The sequence below is a fragment of the Bufo gargarizans genome, chromosome 5, assembly GCF_014858855.1.
Source record: "Bufo gargarizans isolate SCDJY-AF-19 chromosome 5, ASM1485885v1, whole genome shotgun sequence".
Lineage (NCBI taxonomy): Eukaryota > Metazoa > Chordata > Amphibia > Anura > Bufonidae > Bufo > Bufo gargarizans.
The window spans coordinates 451,998,828-452,015,134 of record NC_058084.1 but is presented as its reverse complement, the minus strand read 5'-3'; the positions used below and the strand labels follow the sequence as shown (position 1 = coordinate 452,015,134).

Here is a 16,307-nt window from a genome sequence, read left to right as displayed (position 1 = left end):
CCTAATATAAATCTGCTCTAGTAGCCTATTTTAACCAAGTTTTTTTTATTTTTAGTGTAGGCATAACTGTGTTCCAAGAGTCCTCACTTTTTTTCTTTTTCTGTTGACTTGAGAGCTTACTTATTTTCCATAGGTAGCACTGTAGTTTTCATTGGCACCACTTTTGGGTTAGATAGAATCTACTACTTTTCATTATTTTAATTTTTTTTTGGGGGGGGGGGGGGGGGGCGCGTTGGAAAAAAAAATGTAATTGTTTTTTTTTATCTGGTCACCATGTCATACAAACAAGTTAATTTTGAGGTATACTCCATTTGAATAATATTAACTGGAAACAGGGCCAGGGTGGGCTAAAAAAACAAAACAAAAACACTTTACTTACGGAACCCCGGCTGCTGCAGTTCGGCCACTGCTCTGGTCTCTGCTCCTCTCCACTTCCTGGTCTCTGGCTCGACATGTCCGAAATGACTTGCACTGCCCTCTTGGCCAATCATTGATTGAGGTGGGTCAACATTACGGCCAGCAATTGTCAGAGAGGGTAGTCCAATCCATTTCCAGCATGCCGAGCCATGACGTGGAGAGGAGCTGGGACTGAAGCAGCGGAAGGGATTAGTAAATTGAAGAAAGATTGTTTGTTATTTTACCCCACTCCAATTAAAATGACTCCCCCCCCCCCCCTCGCCCTGCCCCAGAATACCCTTTTAATTCTGATAAATTTTTCTTTGATTTTTAGATATAAAAAATTACTTTTTTTTTTCTTTGTACGGTACATAGAAATATATTTCTTTTTATCTCCCACTAGGACTTCAACCTGTGATCCTCCAATCCCTTCCATAATATATTTCAATACTCCTGTACTGCAGTGCATTATGCCCGTCAGTGTTACACGGCCTAATAACCTCACAGACGAGGTAGCCTTTGTCAGGCCTGAGCTGCCATGGTAGCCCATCAGCACCCAGTGACTGTACGGGCACCGATGGGGTGACAGAGTTAACTAATACAGCTGACACCGCCATATGTTTACAGCACCCTACGAGCAATCATAATTGAGCTTCGGGTGCCAGAAGGCCAGTTTTTTTTATTTTTTTTATTTGGTTTTGATAAATGGGGCCCGGAGCATCCGTTCTCAGACGTTCCCCGGACAAACGATCTGCGGTGCATTTTCAGATCAACAAGGAGAAAAATAAATAAAAAATGAGTTGACCCTATACCTCAGCCTGCCCACCCATCCCACCGGGTTTCCTGCACTAGCCCCTATGGTGGGGCAATGGTAGAGGACGGGGGTAAGACGGGAGCCAGAGGTTATCAGTCGATATGTTATAAAAACAAAAAGGGAAAATCCCTTAGCCCTGTCATCTACCTCATAGGAGCTTTATTTTAAAGAAATATACATCTTCTCTCAATGTATTTACAAAAGTTCTGTAAAAAATATAGACTTTTTATCCCATAGACATTTTCTTCTGTAACTGCATTGATGGAAATGACCGATGTAAACCCCCCCCCCCCCCCCCATAGCTTTCAAATGTCTTGTAGGACTAGCTCAGCCGAATGTAATGACGCCCTTCACGCCCCAGTGAGCAGTTATGTGCACCGAGGGCGGCCCAAGCCACTCGGTGCATTCTTGCTCCTCCTTCTCCATCCTGATTGACCAGGCAGGAACCATGACCCTGCCAATCAAGGAGAGGGAGGGGCGAGAATGCACACGGTGGCTTGGGCCCGCCCTCGGTGCACACAACTGCTCATTTGCATATGGCATAAAAGTACTTTTTCTCCAGGATGAAGAAACAGATCGCCAAGTGCAAGGTATCATTACATTCAGCTGAGCTAGCTCTGCAAGGCATTGTGCCAGGTTTATCAGTGATTGTCCTGGTGACAGACCCCCTCCTATATGGGACCCCTACCCATCTATAAGCCAGCTGCAGAAAAGCTTTGCCCAACCCTTTATTAAGCATCATGTAAACATGGCCATACACATTGGATCAAGGTCAGCAAACCTGATGATTTTGGGGGGCTGGTCTGTTTTTTTTGGGGGGGAGAAGAGAGAAGACACTGAAATTCAACATGCCCAATCCTCTCCACCATCAGAAAGGTCTGACGGCAACATATTTCCCTCTCCTCATTTGGAACACATGTATGAGTGAGGTTTGGAGGAATAGCCGTTAGATGAACGACCCTTGGCTTACAGCTAATGAAGGTGTTTGGCCACCTTAATACTTAAAGGGGTAATTCCATGTTATCCCCTATTGATAACAGCTGGATTAGTGGGTGTCTGATCGTGGCCGAGCGGAGCTGCATAGAACAGCAGTAGAGTCTATGGTACTGATAAAGAGCTCTGCACTTGACAATGAATGGAGGAGCAGAGGACCCTGTGATTGTGTGGGTCCAAGTTATCAGTCCCCCACCAATATAGCAGTTATCCTCTATATAGCTATTACCGGAATACCTCTTTAAAGGCATTGTACAGGTTTGCAAAACCAAACTACTGAAGTTTTTGTTAGGGTACGACCATACGGTGCAACTTGTAACAGTTAAGACGTGGCCGCGCTGCATTCAATAACTAAACTAAGGCTAGTGCTACACAGGTCGCGGCCAGGATCGCTGAGTAGCGGTGATCCCATAGAAATGAATGGGATCGCCACGGCAGTCGCAAGAAATACAACATGGCTGGATTTCTTGCGACGGCCATCCCATTCATTTCTACGAGATCAGCACTGCACAGCGACCAGTGTAGCCCTAGCCTAATGGAGACCACACTGTTCAGTGGGTCTTTACTGTTAATGGCTGGGCATCGCCTTCAAAACAGCGTGGCCATTTCAGACGCCAATACAGACTCGCTGACCAGTGCGGTCTTCATTAGTTTAATTAGAGCCCGCTGCAGTACACGAATGCAGCAGAGCCGCGTCACCGCCCCGTGGGGAGCAAGTAGTGAGGAATAGTTAGGGTTCGTTGGTCAACCCTGACTACTTTTAGGTTCCTGAAGCACACCATTGGGTCTACCAGGGTTATGTTCTTTGAAAGTACAGTACCTAACAAAAGTCAGTCCACCCCTCACATGTTTGTAAATATTTTATTCCATCTTTTCATGGGACAGGACTGAAGATCTGACACTTTGATACATGTACAGTAGTCAGTGTACGGCTTGTATATCAGTGTAAATTGGGTGTGTCCTCAAAATAACACACAGCCATTAATGTCTACACCGCTGGCTACAAAAGTGAGTACACCCCTCAGTGAAAATGGGCAAATTGTGCCCAATTAGCCGATTTCCCTCCCTGGTGTCATGTGACTCGTTAGTGTTACAGTCTTAGGTGTGAATGGGGAGCAGGTGAGTTAGATTTGGTGTTTTCGCTCTCTCTCATACTGGTCACTGGAAGTTCAACACGGCTCCTCGTGGCAAAGAACTCTCTGAGGATCTGAAAAAAAGAATTGTTGCTCTGTATAAAGATGGCCGAGGCTATAAGAAGATTGCCAGGACCCTGAAACTGAGCTGCAGCCCGGTGGCCAAGACCATACAACGGTTTAACAAGACAGGTTCCACTCAGAACAGGCCTCACCATGGTCGACCAAAGAAGTTGAGTGCACGTGCTCAGCGCCATAGCCAGAGGTTGTACGAGTGCTGCCAGCATTGCTGCAGAGGTTACAGGGTGGGGGGGTCAGCCTGTCAGTGCTCAGACCATACACCGAACACTGCATCACATTGCCTGTCGTCCCAGAAGGAAGATGCACAAGAAAGTCTGCAAACAGTTTGCTGAAGACAAGCAGAAGAAGGACATGGATTACTGGAACCAAGATAAACTTATTTGGTTCAGATGGTGTCAGGAGTGTGTGGCGGCAACCAGGTGAGGAGCACAAAGACAAGTGTGTCCTGCCTACAGTCAGGCATGGTGGTGGAGTGTGGTTTGTGGCTGTATGAGTGCTGCCGGCTGTGGGGAGCTACAGTTCATTGAGGGAACCATGAATGCCATCATGTACTGTGACATACTGAAGCAGAGCTTGATCCCCTCCGGAAACTGGGCCGCAGGGCAGTGTTCCAACATAACGACCCCAAACACACCTCCAAGAAGACCACTGCCTTGCTAAAGAAACTGATGGTAAAGGTGCTGGACTGGCCAAGCAGGTCTCCAGACCAAAACCCTATTGAGCATCTGTGGGGCATCCTCAGAGGGAAGGTGGAGGAGCGCAAGGTCTCTAACATCCACCAGGTGATGTGGTCATGGAGGAGTGGAAGAGGATTCCAGTGGTGACCTGTGAAGCTCTAGTGAACTCCATGTCCAAGACAGTTAAAGAGGACCTTTAATGGGTCCAGACATTATGAAATAGGCATCAGGTTATGTAGTGCATAGTCCATGGGTGTAATATCGCTTATAATTTTTTCTGGGCGCCACTGTTCCCCACCGTTCACTTCTCCCGCCTGATATGTTAATGAATAGCATCTGTACAGGGAGGAGGAGACTGCCTGTTTCTCAATGGGCGTCTCCTTCTCCTTGGCTGTAGCGCGGTCCATTCACAGCGGAGAGCGTCACCCATTGAGAAACAGGACAGTCTCCTTCTTCCTGTACCGATGCTATTCATTAACATATCAGACGGGGGAACAGAGCGGTGCCCAGAAAAAAAAAAAAATAGTAAGCGATCTTACATGCCTGCACTATGCCCTACATAACCTGATACTTACTTCATAATGTCTGGACCCATGAAAGGTCCTCTTTAAGACACTGCTGGAAAATAATGGTGGCCACACAAAATAGACACTTTGGGCACAAACTGGCCATTTTCACTGATTATTGTTGCCAGCGGTTTAGACATTAATGCCACATTACATTTACACTGTTATACAAGCCGTACACCGACTACTGTACATTGTATCAAAGTGTCAGCTCTTCAGTGTTGTTCCATGAAAAGATAGAATACCATTTTTACAAAAATGTGAGGGGTGGACTTACTTTGTGAGATATTGTACATCTATACCTTCCAAAGAGTTTAATGGCACTTCTCCATGACCAGCATAAGACATAACCTCAGGAAACATCTTTTTAATTAAATATATATATTTAAAAAAAAATCCCCAAAACATTCAATGATGTTTTTTTTTTTAGGCACTCATTTGGTCCATATATAATGGGATGCTGGTGACTCTGGGCATCGAGAATGAGGGGATGTGAATGGACCACTGTAGGTCTTATTTTGCGTTAAATCCTTCATGGCTTACGTAATAATCTGAAACTGCAGAGACCCAATTCACAGACAATATTCAGCTTCCAAAAATATCGATATTACAGCTATATAAACGATACGTAGTGATTCGGCTTCCATTATGCAAAAACATCACTGTACGTAATAGAAGTTTCAAGGCATAGCGGAAAGTGGCTTAAACGTTAATGCAACTCGTAAAAAGAAAAATTACAAAAAATAAAAACCTGGCATGTTAACAAAAGCTTAAAGAAGCAACACAATTACAAAAATGAAAAAAAAATAAAGAATATATATAAAAAATTAAAAAAAAAATCTGCCAATATCGATCAACAGAATAAAACCACCAAATAAACATTAAAAAAAATAAAATCACTCATCTACAACAAGGAATGATGGGATGGATCTACGCCGTGTGTGTGACCACAGGAATGTCTATTTCGATGGCTGACATTCGGGACCGGGACGAGTATGAAGGGGCGACATAGCTGTGCATGCTGGGTGCATGGGAATATAGAGGCTGCCAAAATGGTGACGGTAGAGACTTGCAGGCACAATACCATAAAAACAGTAGCAGCGCTGTGAAGTACATCCCCCCGGAGCTGCCTATGGCGACAAAGACGGCAATGTCATAGGTAAAGTATGGCCCGTACTTCCTGTTCAAAACGTCATTATAAAATATGGACCATATGGACGGCGTGAGACTAATGCTACCTGCCAGGATGTACAGCAAGCCGGCCACGAGATGGCAGCCGGGACTGTTGACGATGCACCTGGCGATTTTTAGGTTCGGCAAGTTGGAGCTAAAGGTGGTGTTACATATCCCGGTGAGGCACAGGATAAGGGCAGAGCCAGCGGTGAGAATGCTGAATGGAATGGCAAACTGGAGGACGCGAATGTCTAACTGGTCCACGCTGGCGTACCACTCGCCGTCATACATCAGGCACTCCCTGGACCACTCCTGCCGAGTGCACTTTACCCACATGCCGACGCTGACTGTCAGGTTTTTTTCGTGTCTGTTATAGGTGTAGAGTTTCATCTGCCTCCACTGAGGCAGCAAGGTGGCGGTGAAAAGGCCCGCAATGGATGCTGTACCGCAGACAAAAGCCAGCAGGGTGACCGCGTGCACTTCCTGGCACCCCATTGTTCTGCGCAGCTCTTGTGAAATCTAAAGGAAAATTATAAAAAAAATATTAAAATTGACCAAAATATCTATCTTTTCCCTTCCACCTCCGACTAGAGCACTTAAAAGGGGTACTCCGGTAACTAAACGGTATCCCCTATCCACTGAATAGACAGCGCCTAGCCTGTGCGTCCTGTTTTTCCTTGCCGTCTCATATAGAGAGAGGCTAGCCTGTGGGGTCATGCTTCCTTCTCCCCCTCATAAAGCCTGTGAGTCCTGCGTCCCACTCAGATACAGCTGGAGAGTTATTACCCCGGCCCTGGGAACCCCCCCAAAAACAGGCAATTTAGCAAATTTGCATAAACCTAAGGCCCCTTTCCCACGAGCGCGATTTCCACGCGGGTGCAATGTGTGATGCGAACACATTGTGCCCGCACTGAATCCAGACCCATTCATTTCAATGGGTGTATGTACATGAGCGTTGTTTTTCACGCATCAGTTCTGCGTTGCGTGAAAATCGCAGCATGTTCTATATTCAGCGTTTTTCACGCAACGCAGGCTCCATAGAAGTGAATGGGGCTGCGTGAAAAACGATGCGTTTTTCACTGATGGTTGCAAAGAGATGTTGTTTGTAAACATTACGTTTTTTATCACGCGCGTGAAAAACGCACCAATGCGTATTTCACCCACGTGGAAAAAACAACCACTGAACGCAATCACAGACAAAACTGACTGCAATCGCTTGCGAAATGGTGCGAGTTTTCCTGAATGCACCCAGACCTAATCCGGATCGTTCGTGTTCAAGAGGCCTAACCCCTTCAACATTGCCGATTCCGGTGCATAAAACATCCACTGTACACAGATTGAAAATACGCTTGTGTGAAAGAAGCCATAGGCTAGTCTCAATGACAGAGTGGGGAAAACGGGACCTATAGGATAGGCCAGCTGTTCTGAAACTACAACTCCCAGAATCCTCCGTTCACTTCTCTCTGAGTTACAAGACCGGTGTAGTCAGTGTACAGGCTAGGAGTTGTGGTTTCACAGCAGCTAGAGAGCCAAAGGGCTAGGCTCTCTATCTGACAGGTTGGGGATAGCAGGCCTACAGGCTAGGCTGCATGAGAGAGAGGGGGGGGGGGGGGGAGCAGGACACAAGCTCTAACAGCTTATTACTAGTGTTGAGCGAACTTGTGGTGGTTCGGCGTCCAAAGTTCGGGTTATCGAAGAATCCTGTTATGGATTCCAAATTCCGTTATGGTTTGTGGTAGCGGAATCCATAACGGGATTCTTCGATAACCCGAAACCAAATTTCGGACGCAGAACTTAAAAACACAAGTTCGCTCAACACTACTTATTACATTAAAATATACAATGAAATGATCGAAAACCACATATAATCTCCCCGGAGATTCCCTCAAAGTTGCAAGCCTAGACCCATTGAGCGTTCTCTATGTGGCTGTGAATGCCAACAAGAACACGAGGCCCAGCGTACCTCATGCCTCTGGGATATTGCACCTTATGAACAGTAGTCTCCATATTAGTTTAACTTGCAAATTTTTTCACACAGGGAATAAAGGAAGGGGGGAAATCAACATAATTCATCCTTCAGAAAAAAGCAAAACCTGGAGGCGTTCCTTTTGTGTCAAGGACTGAGAACAGCACAACTGCTGCGCTTCGCGCCCCCACACGCGCAGCTGCACCGCCTCGTCATTTGTGAACGCTTTCTTCCTTGCAGCGTGCCAGGCCTCTCGGCTTATTATCTGCGCTCTTATGTCCTTTTCCTCTGCAGTTTTTTTTCTTGCCTATAGCAGAAGACCAGGCAGAAAAACTTCCAGTATGAAGCTGCATTGTATTTGTGGGGGATAGAAAGCCTGTGTACAGTACATGCCTTCAGGTCTATGCACAGCCTTCTGGCAGGGGGTCAATGAATAGGATGGATCTGTGGGAAGGAGCGATGCTCTGAGTCATAGACGCATTCATTAGGTCACCAGCTGGGACTTGTCACCGTGTCCCTCCTGTATCCTGCGTAACTTTCTCACGGTGTACTGTCTCCGTCAGACATCGAGTGCTGGGAGCTGCGGCCGATAATGGATTGTACACACGGCTGGACGTCGGCCCAGTCTAAGGCTACATTCACACTACCGCTACCTTTTCGCATGCGGACCTATTCATTTCTAGGGGGCTGCAAAAAAAACGCAGACTGCACACGAACGTCATCTGTCCTGTTCTTGTCTGTTTTGTGGACAAGAACAGAAATTTCTTGAATAGAGCCCGTGGAAAGTGCGGGATGTACACATGGGCAGGATCCGTATTTTGTGGACCGCAAAACGGTTATACTGAGGCACGAAAAATATTTATCACCTATGGACAGTATGGCTGGTTTCGCTTTTTTTTTTATGGTGCTTCTGACAACTTTTGTGTATAATATATATATATATATATATATACACAGACGTGGACAAAATTGTTGGTACCCTTTGGTCAATGAAAGAAAAAGTCACAATGGTCACAGAAATAACTTTAATCTGACAAAAGTAATAATAAATTAAAATTCTATAAATGTTAACCAATGAAAGTCAGACATTGTTTTTCAACCATGCTTCAACAGAATTATGTAAAAAAATAAACTCATGAAACAGGCATGGACAAAAATGATGGTACCCCTAGAAAACACAGAACATAATGTGACCAAAGGGACATGTTAATTCAAGGTGTGTCCACTAATTAGCATCACAGGTGTCTACAACCTTGTAATCAGCCATTGGGCCTATATATATGGCTCCAGGTAATCACTGTGTTGTTTGGTGATATGGTGTGTACCACACTCGACATGGACCAGAGGAAGCAAAGGAAAGAGCTGTCTCAAGAGATCAGAAAGAAAATTATAGACAAGCATGTTAAAGGTAAAGGCTATAAGACCATCTCCAAGCAACTAGATGTTCCTGTGAGTACAGTTGCACATATTATTCATAAGTTTAAGATCCATGGGACTGTAGCCAACCTCCCTGGACGTGGCCGCAGGAGGAAAATTGATGACAAATCTAAGAGACGGATAATCCGAATGGTAACAAAAGAGCCTAGAAAGACTTCTAAAGAGATTCAAGGTGAACTTCATGCTCAAGGAACATCAGTGTCAGATCGCACCATCCGTCGTTGTTTGAGCCAAAGTGGACTACATGGGAGACGACCAAGGAGGACACCATTGTTGAAAACGAATCATAAAAAAGCAAGACTGGAATATGCCAAACTACATGTTGACAAGCCACAAAGCTTCTGGGAGAATGTCCTGTGGACAGATGAGACAAAAATCGAAGTTTTTGCCAAGGCACATCAGCTGTATGTTCACAGACGAAAAAATGAAGCATATCAAGAAAAGAACACTGTCCCTACTGTGAAACATGGAGGAGGCTCTGTTATGTTCTGGGGCTGCTTTGCTGCGTCTGGCACAGGGTGTCTTGAATCTGTGCAGGGTACAATGAAATCTCAAGACTATCAAGGAATTCTAGAGAGAAATGTACTAGCCAGTGTCAGAAAGCTTGGTCTCAGTCGCAGGTCATGGGTCTTGCAACAGGACAATGACCCAAAACACACCGCTAAAAACACCCAAGAATGGCTAAGAGGAAAAAATTGGACTATTCTAAAGTGGCCTTCTATGAGCCCTGACCTCAATCCTATTGAGCATCTTTGGAAGGAGCTAAGACATGCAGTCTGGAAAAGGCACCCTTCAAACCGGACACAACTGGAGCAGTTTGCTCATGAGGAGTGGGCCAAAATACCTGCTGAGAGGTGCAGATGTCTCATTGACAGTTACAGGAAGCGTTTGATTGCAGTGATTGCCTCAAAAGGTTGCGCAACAAAATATTAAGTTAGGGGTACCATCATTTTTGTCCATGCCTGTTTCATGAGTTTATTTTTTTACATAATTCTGTTGAAGCATGGTTGAAAAACAATGTCTGACTTTCATTGGTTAACATTTATAGAATTTTAATTTATTATTACTTTTGTCAGATTAAAGTTATTTCTGTGACCATTGTGACTTTTTCTTTCATTGACCAAAGGGTACCAACAATTTTGTCCACGTCTGTATATATATATATATATATATATATATCTCTTTATTTTTTTTGTATTATGCATGTGCATTCTTTTCTTAAGTACTGCACCCCGGAATAGATGGTGCAATAATAATACATTATTTATGTATATATTTGTATTCTCACTGCTGGGACCTACCTATCACTAGCGTGGAGGTCCATGACTGGATTGGTGGCCACGCTTGCGCCCTGCTGCTCCAGTCCATGTCTAGTGCTATACTCAGCTGCCTCCATCAGTCCCATAGATGCTGAATGGATCGGAGAGGGTCCCTGCAGTCAAGACTCGCACCATTTACAGTATACCGTATGCAATTAATATCCTATATGTCGTTTAGGAGGACCTCTCCCCTCTCCTGACAGGTCTGTTTTAGTAACTACTTGCATCCCTCATCTGATAAAAATTCTGGAGCATCTAATCTAATGACTCTATATTGTCAATCCTCCATTATTGCTGTTAGAATGTATTGCTAGCAGTTAGTAATGAAGGTCTGGCTGGCACCGGTTGGTGGTGTCCCTGCACAGTCTGAGCCTATCCAATCAGTGCTGCCGGGGTTAAGCCTCATTCACACGTCAGTGTTCGGTCAGTGATTTCAAGCCAAAACCACGTGCGTCTCTAAACACAGAACAGGAGCCGATCTTTCCCTTCGGCCTCTTGCAAGCGGCCGTTCCGTGCATTGGGGACAGCAATCTGCGGTCCCCAATCCACGGACCCCACCCGTGCAGCAGCCACGACGGATCCAGACCCATTCAACTTGAATAAGTCTGTGATCCGTCCGCACCGTCAAAAAAAAAAAAAAAAATAGAACAAGTTCTATTTTTTTTTTTTTTTTTTTTGCGGTGCGGAGGCACGGACAGAAACACCACAGAAGCACTCCCTAGTGGTTCTGTGCTTCCTTTCCGCACCGCAGCTCCGGATAACGGACCTGCATGAGGCCACAGAGAGGCAAAGAGCATCATCAGTCATGTTAATGCTCTGTTATGTCTGCTGTCCGGACGGGGCTTGGCTCTTTTTCACGCAGCAGATTACCCGCACGGGATCTGATCGTGTGAAAGAGCCCTAAGACTGTGCAGGGACACGCCCCAACTGGTAACACCCAGCTGGACCTTCACTGCACATTGCTAGCAATTCATTCATAACTTCCAGAAGGAATAACAGATGACTGGTACAACACAGACATAATATTAGAGGCTCCAGAATGGTTATTACATGGAGGATGCAAGTAGTTACTAAAACAGACATGTCAGGAGAGGGGACGAGTTCTACGTAACTCCCATTGCCCCCCTTCACGGGGACCTAATCTATAGGCTAAACCTGCCATAATATAACAGTAGGTCTCCTTTCAACCCATGTGAAGCCCACTTTGACGGCCAGTAATCATAAACTGCACAGAAGTCCCATGAAAAGGCTCCCCAGACGCGGCAAAGGCTCCGGAGAATGAAGGAGCGCTGGGGCGTCTTTACCTTCAGGGTTCGCCTTGTCTCCTCCGTGGATCCAGCTCGTTCAGTCCCCCCGGTCTCATCCTCTATACAGTCTTCTCACGCCAGGACTCGACAAGCCAATGATTCCGGATCTGGCAGCCATCACTTCTGTGCCTGAAAAGCTGTCAGGAGGGGAAGCGCCAAAAGGTCTTGGCGGCGGCAAGTGACGGTTCTTCATCTGCTTGTCAGACCGGGATGAAGCCGCTGACAACCCCGCACAATGACTTCTTTACCAGCACAAGGAAAGTCAGGTGCAGCTTAAGCTTTGCCGATCCCAAAGAATTTCAGGCGAGGGGTCCAGTTCAAGGGGTATCCCCTCTGGTTGTGCGACTCCCTGGGTCATGCTCTGCCACATCACGCCCTGCATAGAGGCACAGCGAGGCTGTCTGTCAGCTGGGGCAAGGGATCGGTTCACTTCCCTTAGGCCCCATTCACAAGACTGTATTTTTGCGGATCGGATAAGGACCCATTCATTTCATTTGGGCCACAGAAGATGCGGATCGGATAAGGACCCATTCATTTCATTTGGGCCACAGAAGATGTGGACAGCACACCGTGTACGGTCCGCATCCATATGTCCGTTACGCAAAAGACAGACAGAACATGTCCTATTCTTGTCCGCTTTGCGGACAAGAGTAGACATTGTTACAATGGATCTGCAAAAAAAAAAAAAACGGATTTCAAATGGACGCCATCTGTATTTTTGGTGGACCTCAAAATACACACGTGAATGCACCCATATTCTGTATCTAAATACCCTGGTAAAAAGGGGGCACCAACCCCCCAGCAGCCAGCCCTAAGGGCACATGCCTGGGTTGCCCCTCCTCTGGGTACACCCCTGCAGTGCCTGGTTTTGACTGAGGGTTGCCTCGTCACAATTTGATATATTATACCCCCCCAACAAAACAAAAAACAATTCTAATTGCACCTAGCTTCTTCTTTACAGAACCTGCACACACAGCGGATTTGTTTGCGGAAAAACTGCATGAAAACCGCACATAAATCCACACTATGTATTGCGATTTTGGTGCTTTTTTTGGTGCAGATTTTCTGCTTATATCAGCAATACCACTGAAGTCTATGGGAAAAACCAATGTGTGTAATTGCAGAAAAAAAAAAGTTACAAAAAAATAAAAATACGGAAAGTGTATACAAGACTTGGCAAATCTCATTCACTGTATGACACTTGTCGTTTCTCCGCACGGAAAAACCCACACATATTCCGCAACGTGTGCAGGTAGCCTTAGGCCTCTTTCACACGAGCGTGACGGATTAGGTCCGGATGCGTTCCGAAAAACTCGCACCATTGTGCAAGCAAGTTCAGTCAGTTTTGTCTGCAATTGCATTCAGTTTTTTCCGCGCTGGTGCAATGCGTTTTAATGCATTTTTCACGCGCGTGACAAAAAAAAAATGGAAGGTTTACAAACAACATCTCTTAGCAACCATCAGTGAAAAACGCATTGCATCTACACTTGCTTGCGGATGCAATGCGTTTTTCACGCAGCCCCATTGACTTCTATGGGGCGTGAAAAACGTAGAATATAGAACATGCTGCGATTTTTATGCAACGCAGAAGTGATGCGTGGAAAACAATGGTCATGTACACAGACCAATAGAAATGAATGGGTCCGGATTCAGTGCGGGTGCAATGCGTTCACGTCACGCATCGCACCCGCGCGGGAAAACTAGGCTCGTGTGAAAGGGGCCTTAGGGTGGCTGCACACATTGCGAATTACGCACATTTTTTCCACACGGATTTACATGCAGGAAAACCAGAGCGTAGCACAGCACCAGCCGAGTGTGTGTTATTAGATCTCATGTACACTTTGCTTTTTAGTTCCGTGCAGATTTAGTAACAGTCTTAATTAACTGTGATTTTTGGGGTGGATTTCAGCCTTTTCAATGGAAGGGTGAAATCTGTGGAAAAACCGCATCAAATTCTGAACAAAAAAACGCGAATAACACACGTGGATTCCGGTGTGGAAACGCACAGAAATCTGCACTGAAAAAAGGTGCAAATTTTAAGTTTTGAAATCTGCACTTGTGCGCAGGTCCCCTTAGAGTCTTACAGCTGCCATCGTGGTCGGGCAGGGGGGCTTCCAGCTTTTATGCTGCTTGACGGAGATAGGGCATCTATACCCGATCGGTGGAGGTCCGACACTCAGCACCCCCGCCAGTCAGCGCCAGAGCTCCACGGCGCCCTCCATTGTGTAGTGGACAGAGCTGGTTACTGCAGCGCTGCTCCCCCTGACTTTAAACCCACAGAGGCGAAAAAAAAAAAAACACCTTTCTTTTTACTGTGTGGAAAACACAAGTGCATTTAGCCAAAAAAAGTACACTGCGCTGTATGTTTTTTGTTTTAATATTTTACAGCAGGGGTCAATGAGCGACACGTGCCACTGCGTGTCTCTACGCTGGTACACATTGGGCAATGCTCCCGCCGTTATAAGTTACGTTGTATTTTCTAGTATCCTGAGCGATTATTATCCTCGTCTCTATAACCAGTAACGAGCGGCTATTAGACGGCATATAAAATCTAATGAGGCTCGCCGGGGGGCATTGTACCCGGCCGTCAGCTTATAATTACACGGGAGCAGTGATCTCCAACCTGTGGCTCAGCAGCTGGCGCAGAGCTACAACTCCTGGCATGCTCTGATAGCCGTGTGCTGCCGGGGCATGCTGGGAGTTGTAGTTTATCAACAGCCGGAGTCACAGGTTGGGGGCACATTGTCGTAGAGCTCATATTTCAGAAAATATATATGGTAATTTCAGGGTTGATGGGGGGGGTGTATTACTTTTGACTTTTTGTCCAGGGGTTCATATACACTACTGAGGGTTGGGACCCCCTTGCTCTGGGCTGTGTTGGGGGTCCCTGGCACTGTCACGCGATCCCTATGTAAAGCCTGCCATTGCAGTCTTTCCTGTATAGCTATCATGCCCCCCATTAAGAGGGACCCCCTAATTAGAGGGGAGTTCCCTAGCTTTGCACTACCATTGCATCTGATAGATCACTGCTCTCCAGCCCTTACAAAGCTACAACTCCCAGCATGCCCTGACAGCTTACAGTGGGTGAGGACACGCTGGGAGTTGTAGTTTTACCATGGCTGACCAGTGAAAGACGATGCATGGTTACATATCGTAGTTCAGAAGCTGATACTTGTGGTTCCACCGCCCCTCGCTGGTATATGTACAGTGCAAAATCAGGAGCGGATACCTTAACAGATGTAGCAGAGTTGAAACTGTCACTTAACCCTTGGATGGTGACTGCGGCGCTCGCCTTCACCACCGACCTGCTTGCATTAGGGTCACCCAGGGTCTCCATCCCTGCATAGGCAGAAGACCTCATTGGCGGGGTGGTGGCGCCGCCGTTATATCAAACCCCTTTAAATTTCACACAGAGAAGATTTTTCTGCTGAAATTTCGACAGACAAAAATCACTTGCATTTCTCCAAGTCCCATTTCGGTGTAGGGGGGGCGATCTGCAAGAAATCTGGCGCGTGTGAACACAGCCTATGATAACGCGTTACGTTTACAAGTGATAGCAACTAACTCGGCACTGCTACATCCATATGTCAGTCCTAAGCTTTATTTATAACATGCACGCTCTTCGGTCCTGCAAATGTTATCGACCGATCAGGGGGCTGATCGCCCACCGTGAGGAGGTCACTCAGAACAACCTAATCTCCCCATTGTCGTCTATGGTGGTCACATGACCAAACCGATAATTACCAGGCGTCCTGAATGATGCATTGTATCCACTGTTTACATCCGGTGAACGCGCCCCCGGCAAACACAGCTCTGCACCCCCTACAGCCAACATGAGTCACCTCTGCTGCAGTGTGTGCCGCATCCAAAGGGTGCACTGGGGGCCACAGCTCATAGGGCCCCCTCCCCCCCGACATTCACATCCCACCTGTAGCTTCTACAACTACAAGCCCCCCTCCCCCCGGTGTATAGAACAGTTCTTCAGCCCCCACCGGACTGATGACCGGAGGCCGTACCCTCCTCTATACCCGGTCCGGGCACACCCCGGGCACTGACCTGTCAGCAGCGGGAGACACGGAGCCGCAGAGCGGAGCAGGAAGCCTGGCCGCGTCCGCACCGGAGCAGCCCGTGATGGGTATGGTGACGTGCGAAGCACGTGGTACGGGCAGGTCACGTGACTCGCCTGCTGCACATATTCCCTAGTCTGGGGGCTGCAGGGTGAGGGGAGCGTTCAGACCGCGCGCCCACAGTGTAATGCCCGGATCTGCCGGCTGGGCGAATGTTGTGTCCCGGAGGGCGGGAGAGATTCGGAGAAATGTATCAAAACCGGTGTAAAGGAAAACTGGCTTAGTTGCCCCTAGCAACCAGAGTCCGCCTTACATTTTCCAAAGGAGTTATGAAAACTGCAATCTGATTGGTTGCTATGGGCAACTAATCCGGTTTTC

General features: G+C 46.7%; 2 protein-coding genes across 2 annotated transcripts in view; one reads left to right on the top strand and one right to left on the bottom strand.

Moving 5' to 3' along the window:
* ADAM22 (ADAM metallopeptidase domain 22) overlaps positions 1–16,307 on the top strand; it is a 253,471-nt gene that overhangs the window by 135,232 nt on the left and 101,932 nt on the right.
* CLDN12 (claudin 12) lies at positions 5,012–16,013 on the bottom strand. The gene is made up of 2 exons (XM_044292768.1): positions 15,919–16,013; positions 5,012–6,352 (listed from the first exon to the last, which is right to left on the bottom strand). Exon 2 carries the CDS (start codon positions 6,326–6,328, stop codon positions 5,591–5,593), a length of 738 nt encoding a protein of 245 aa, XP_044148703.1. The 5' UTR covers positions 6,329–6,352; positions 15,919–16,013; the 3' UTR covers positions 5,012–5,590.

Bases quoted from the DNA above. Each gene is read 5' to 3' on its own strand.
- CLDN12 (XM_044292768.1), bottom strand. From the start codon at position 6,328: ATGGGGTGCCAGGAAGTGCACGCGGTCACCCTGCTGGCTTTTGTCTGC.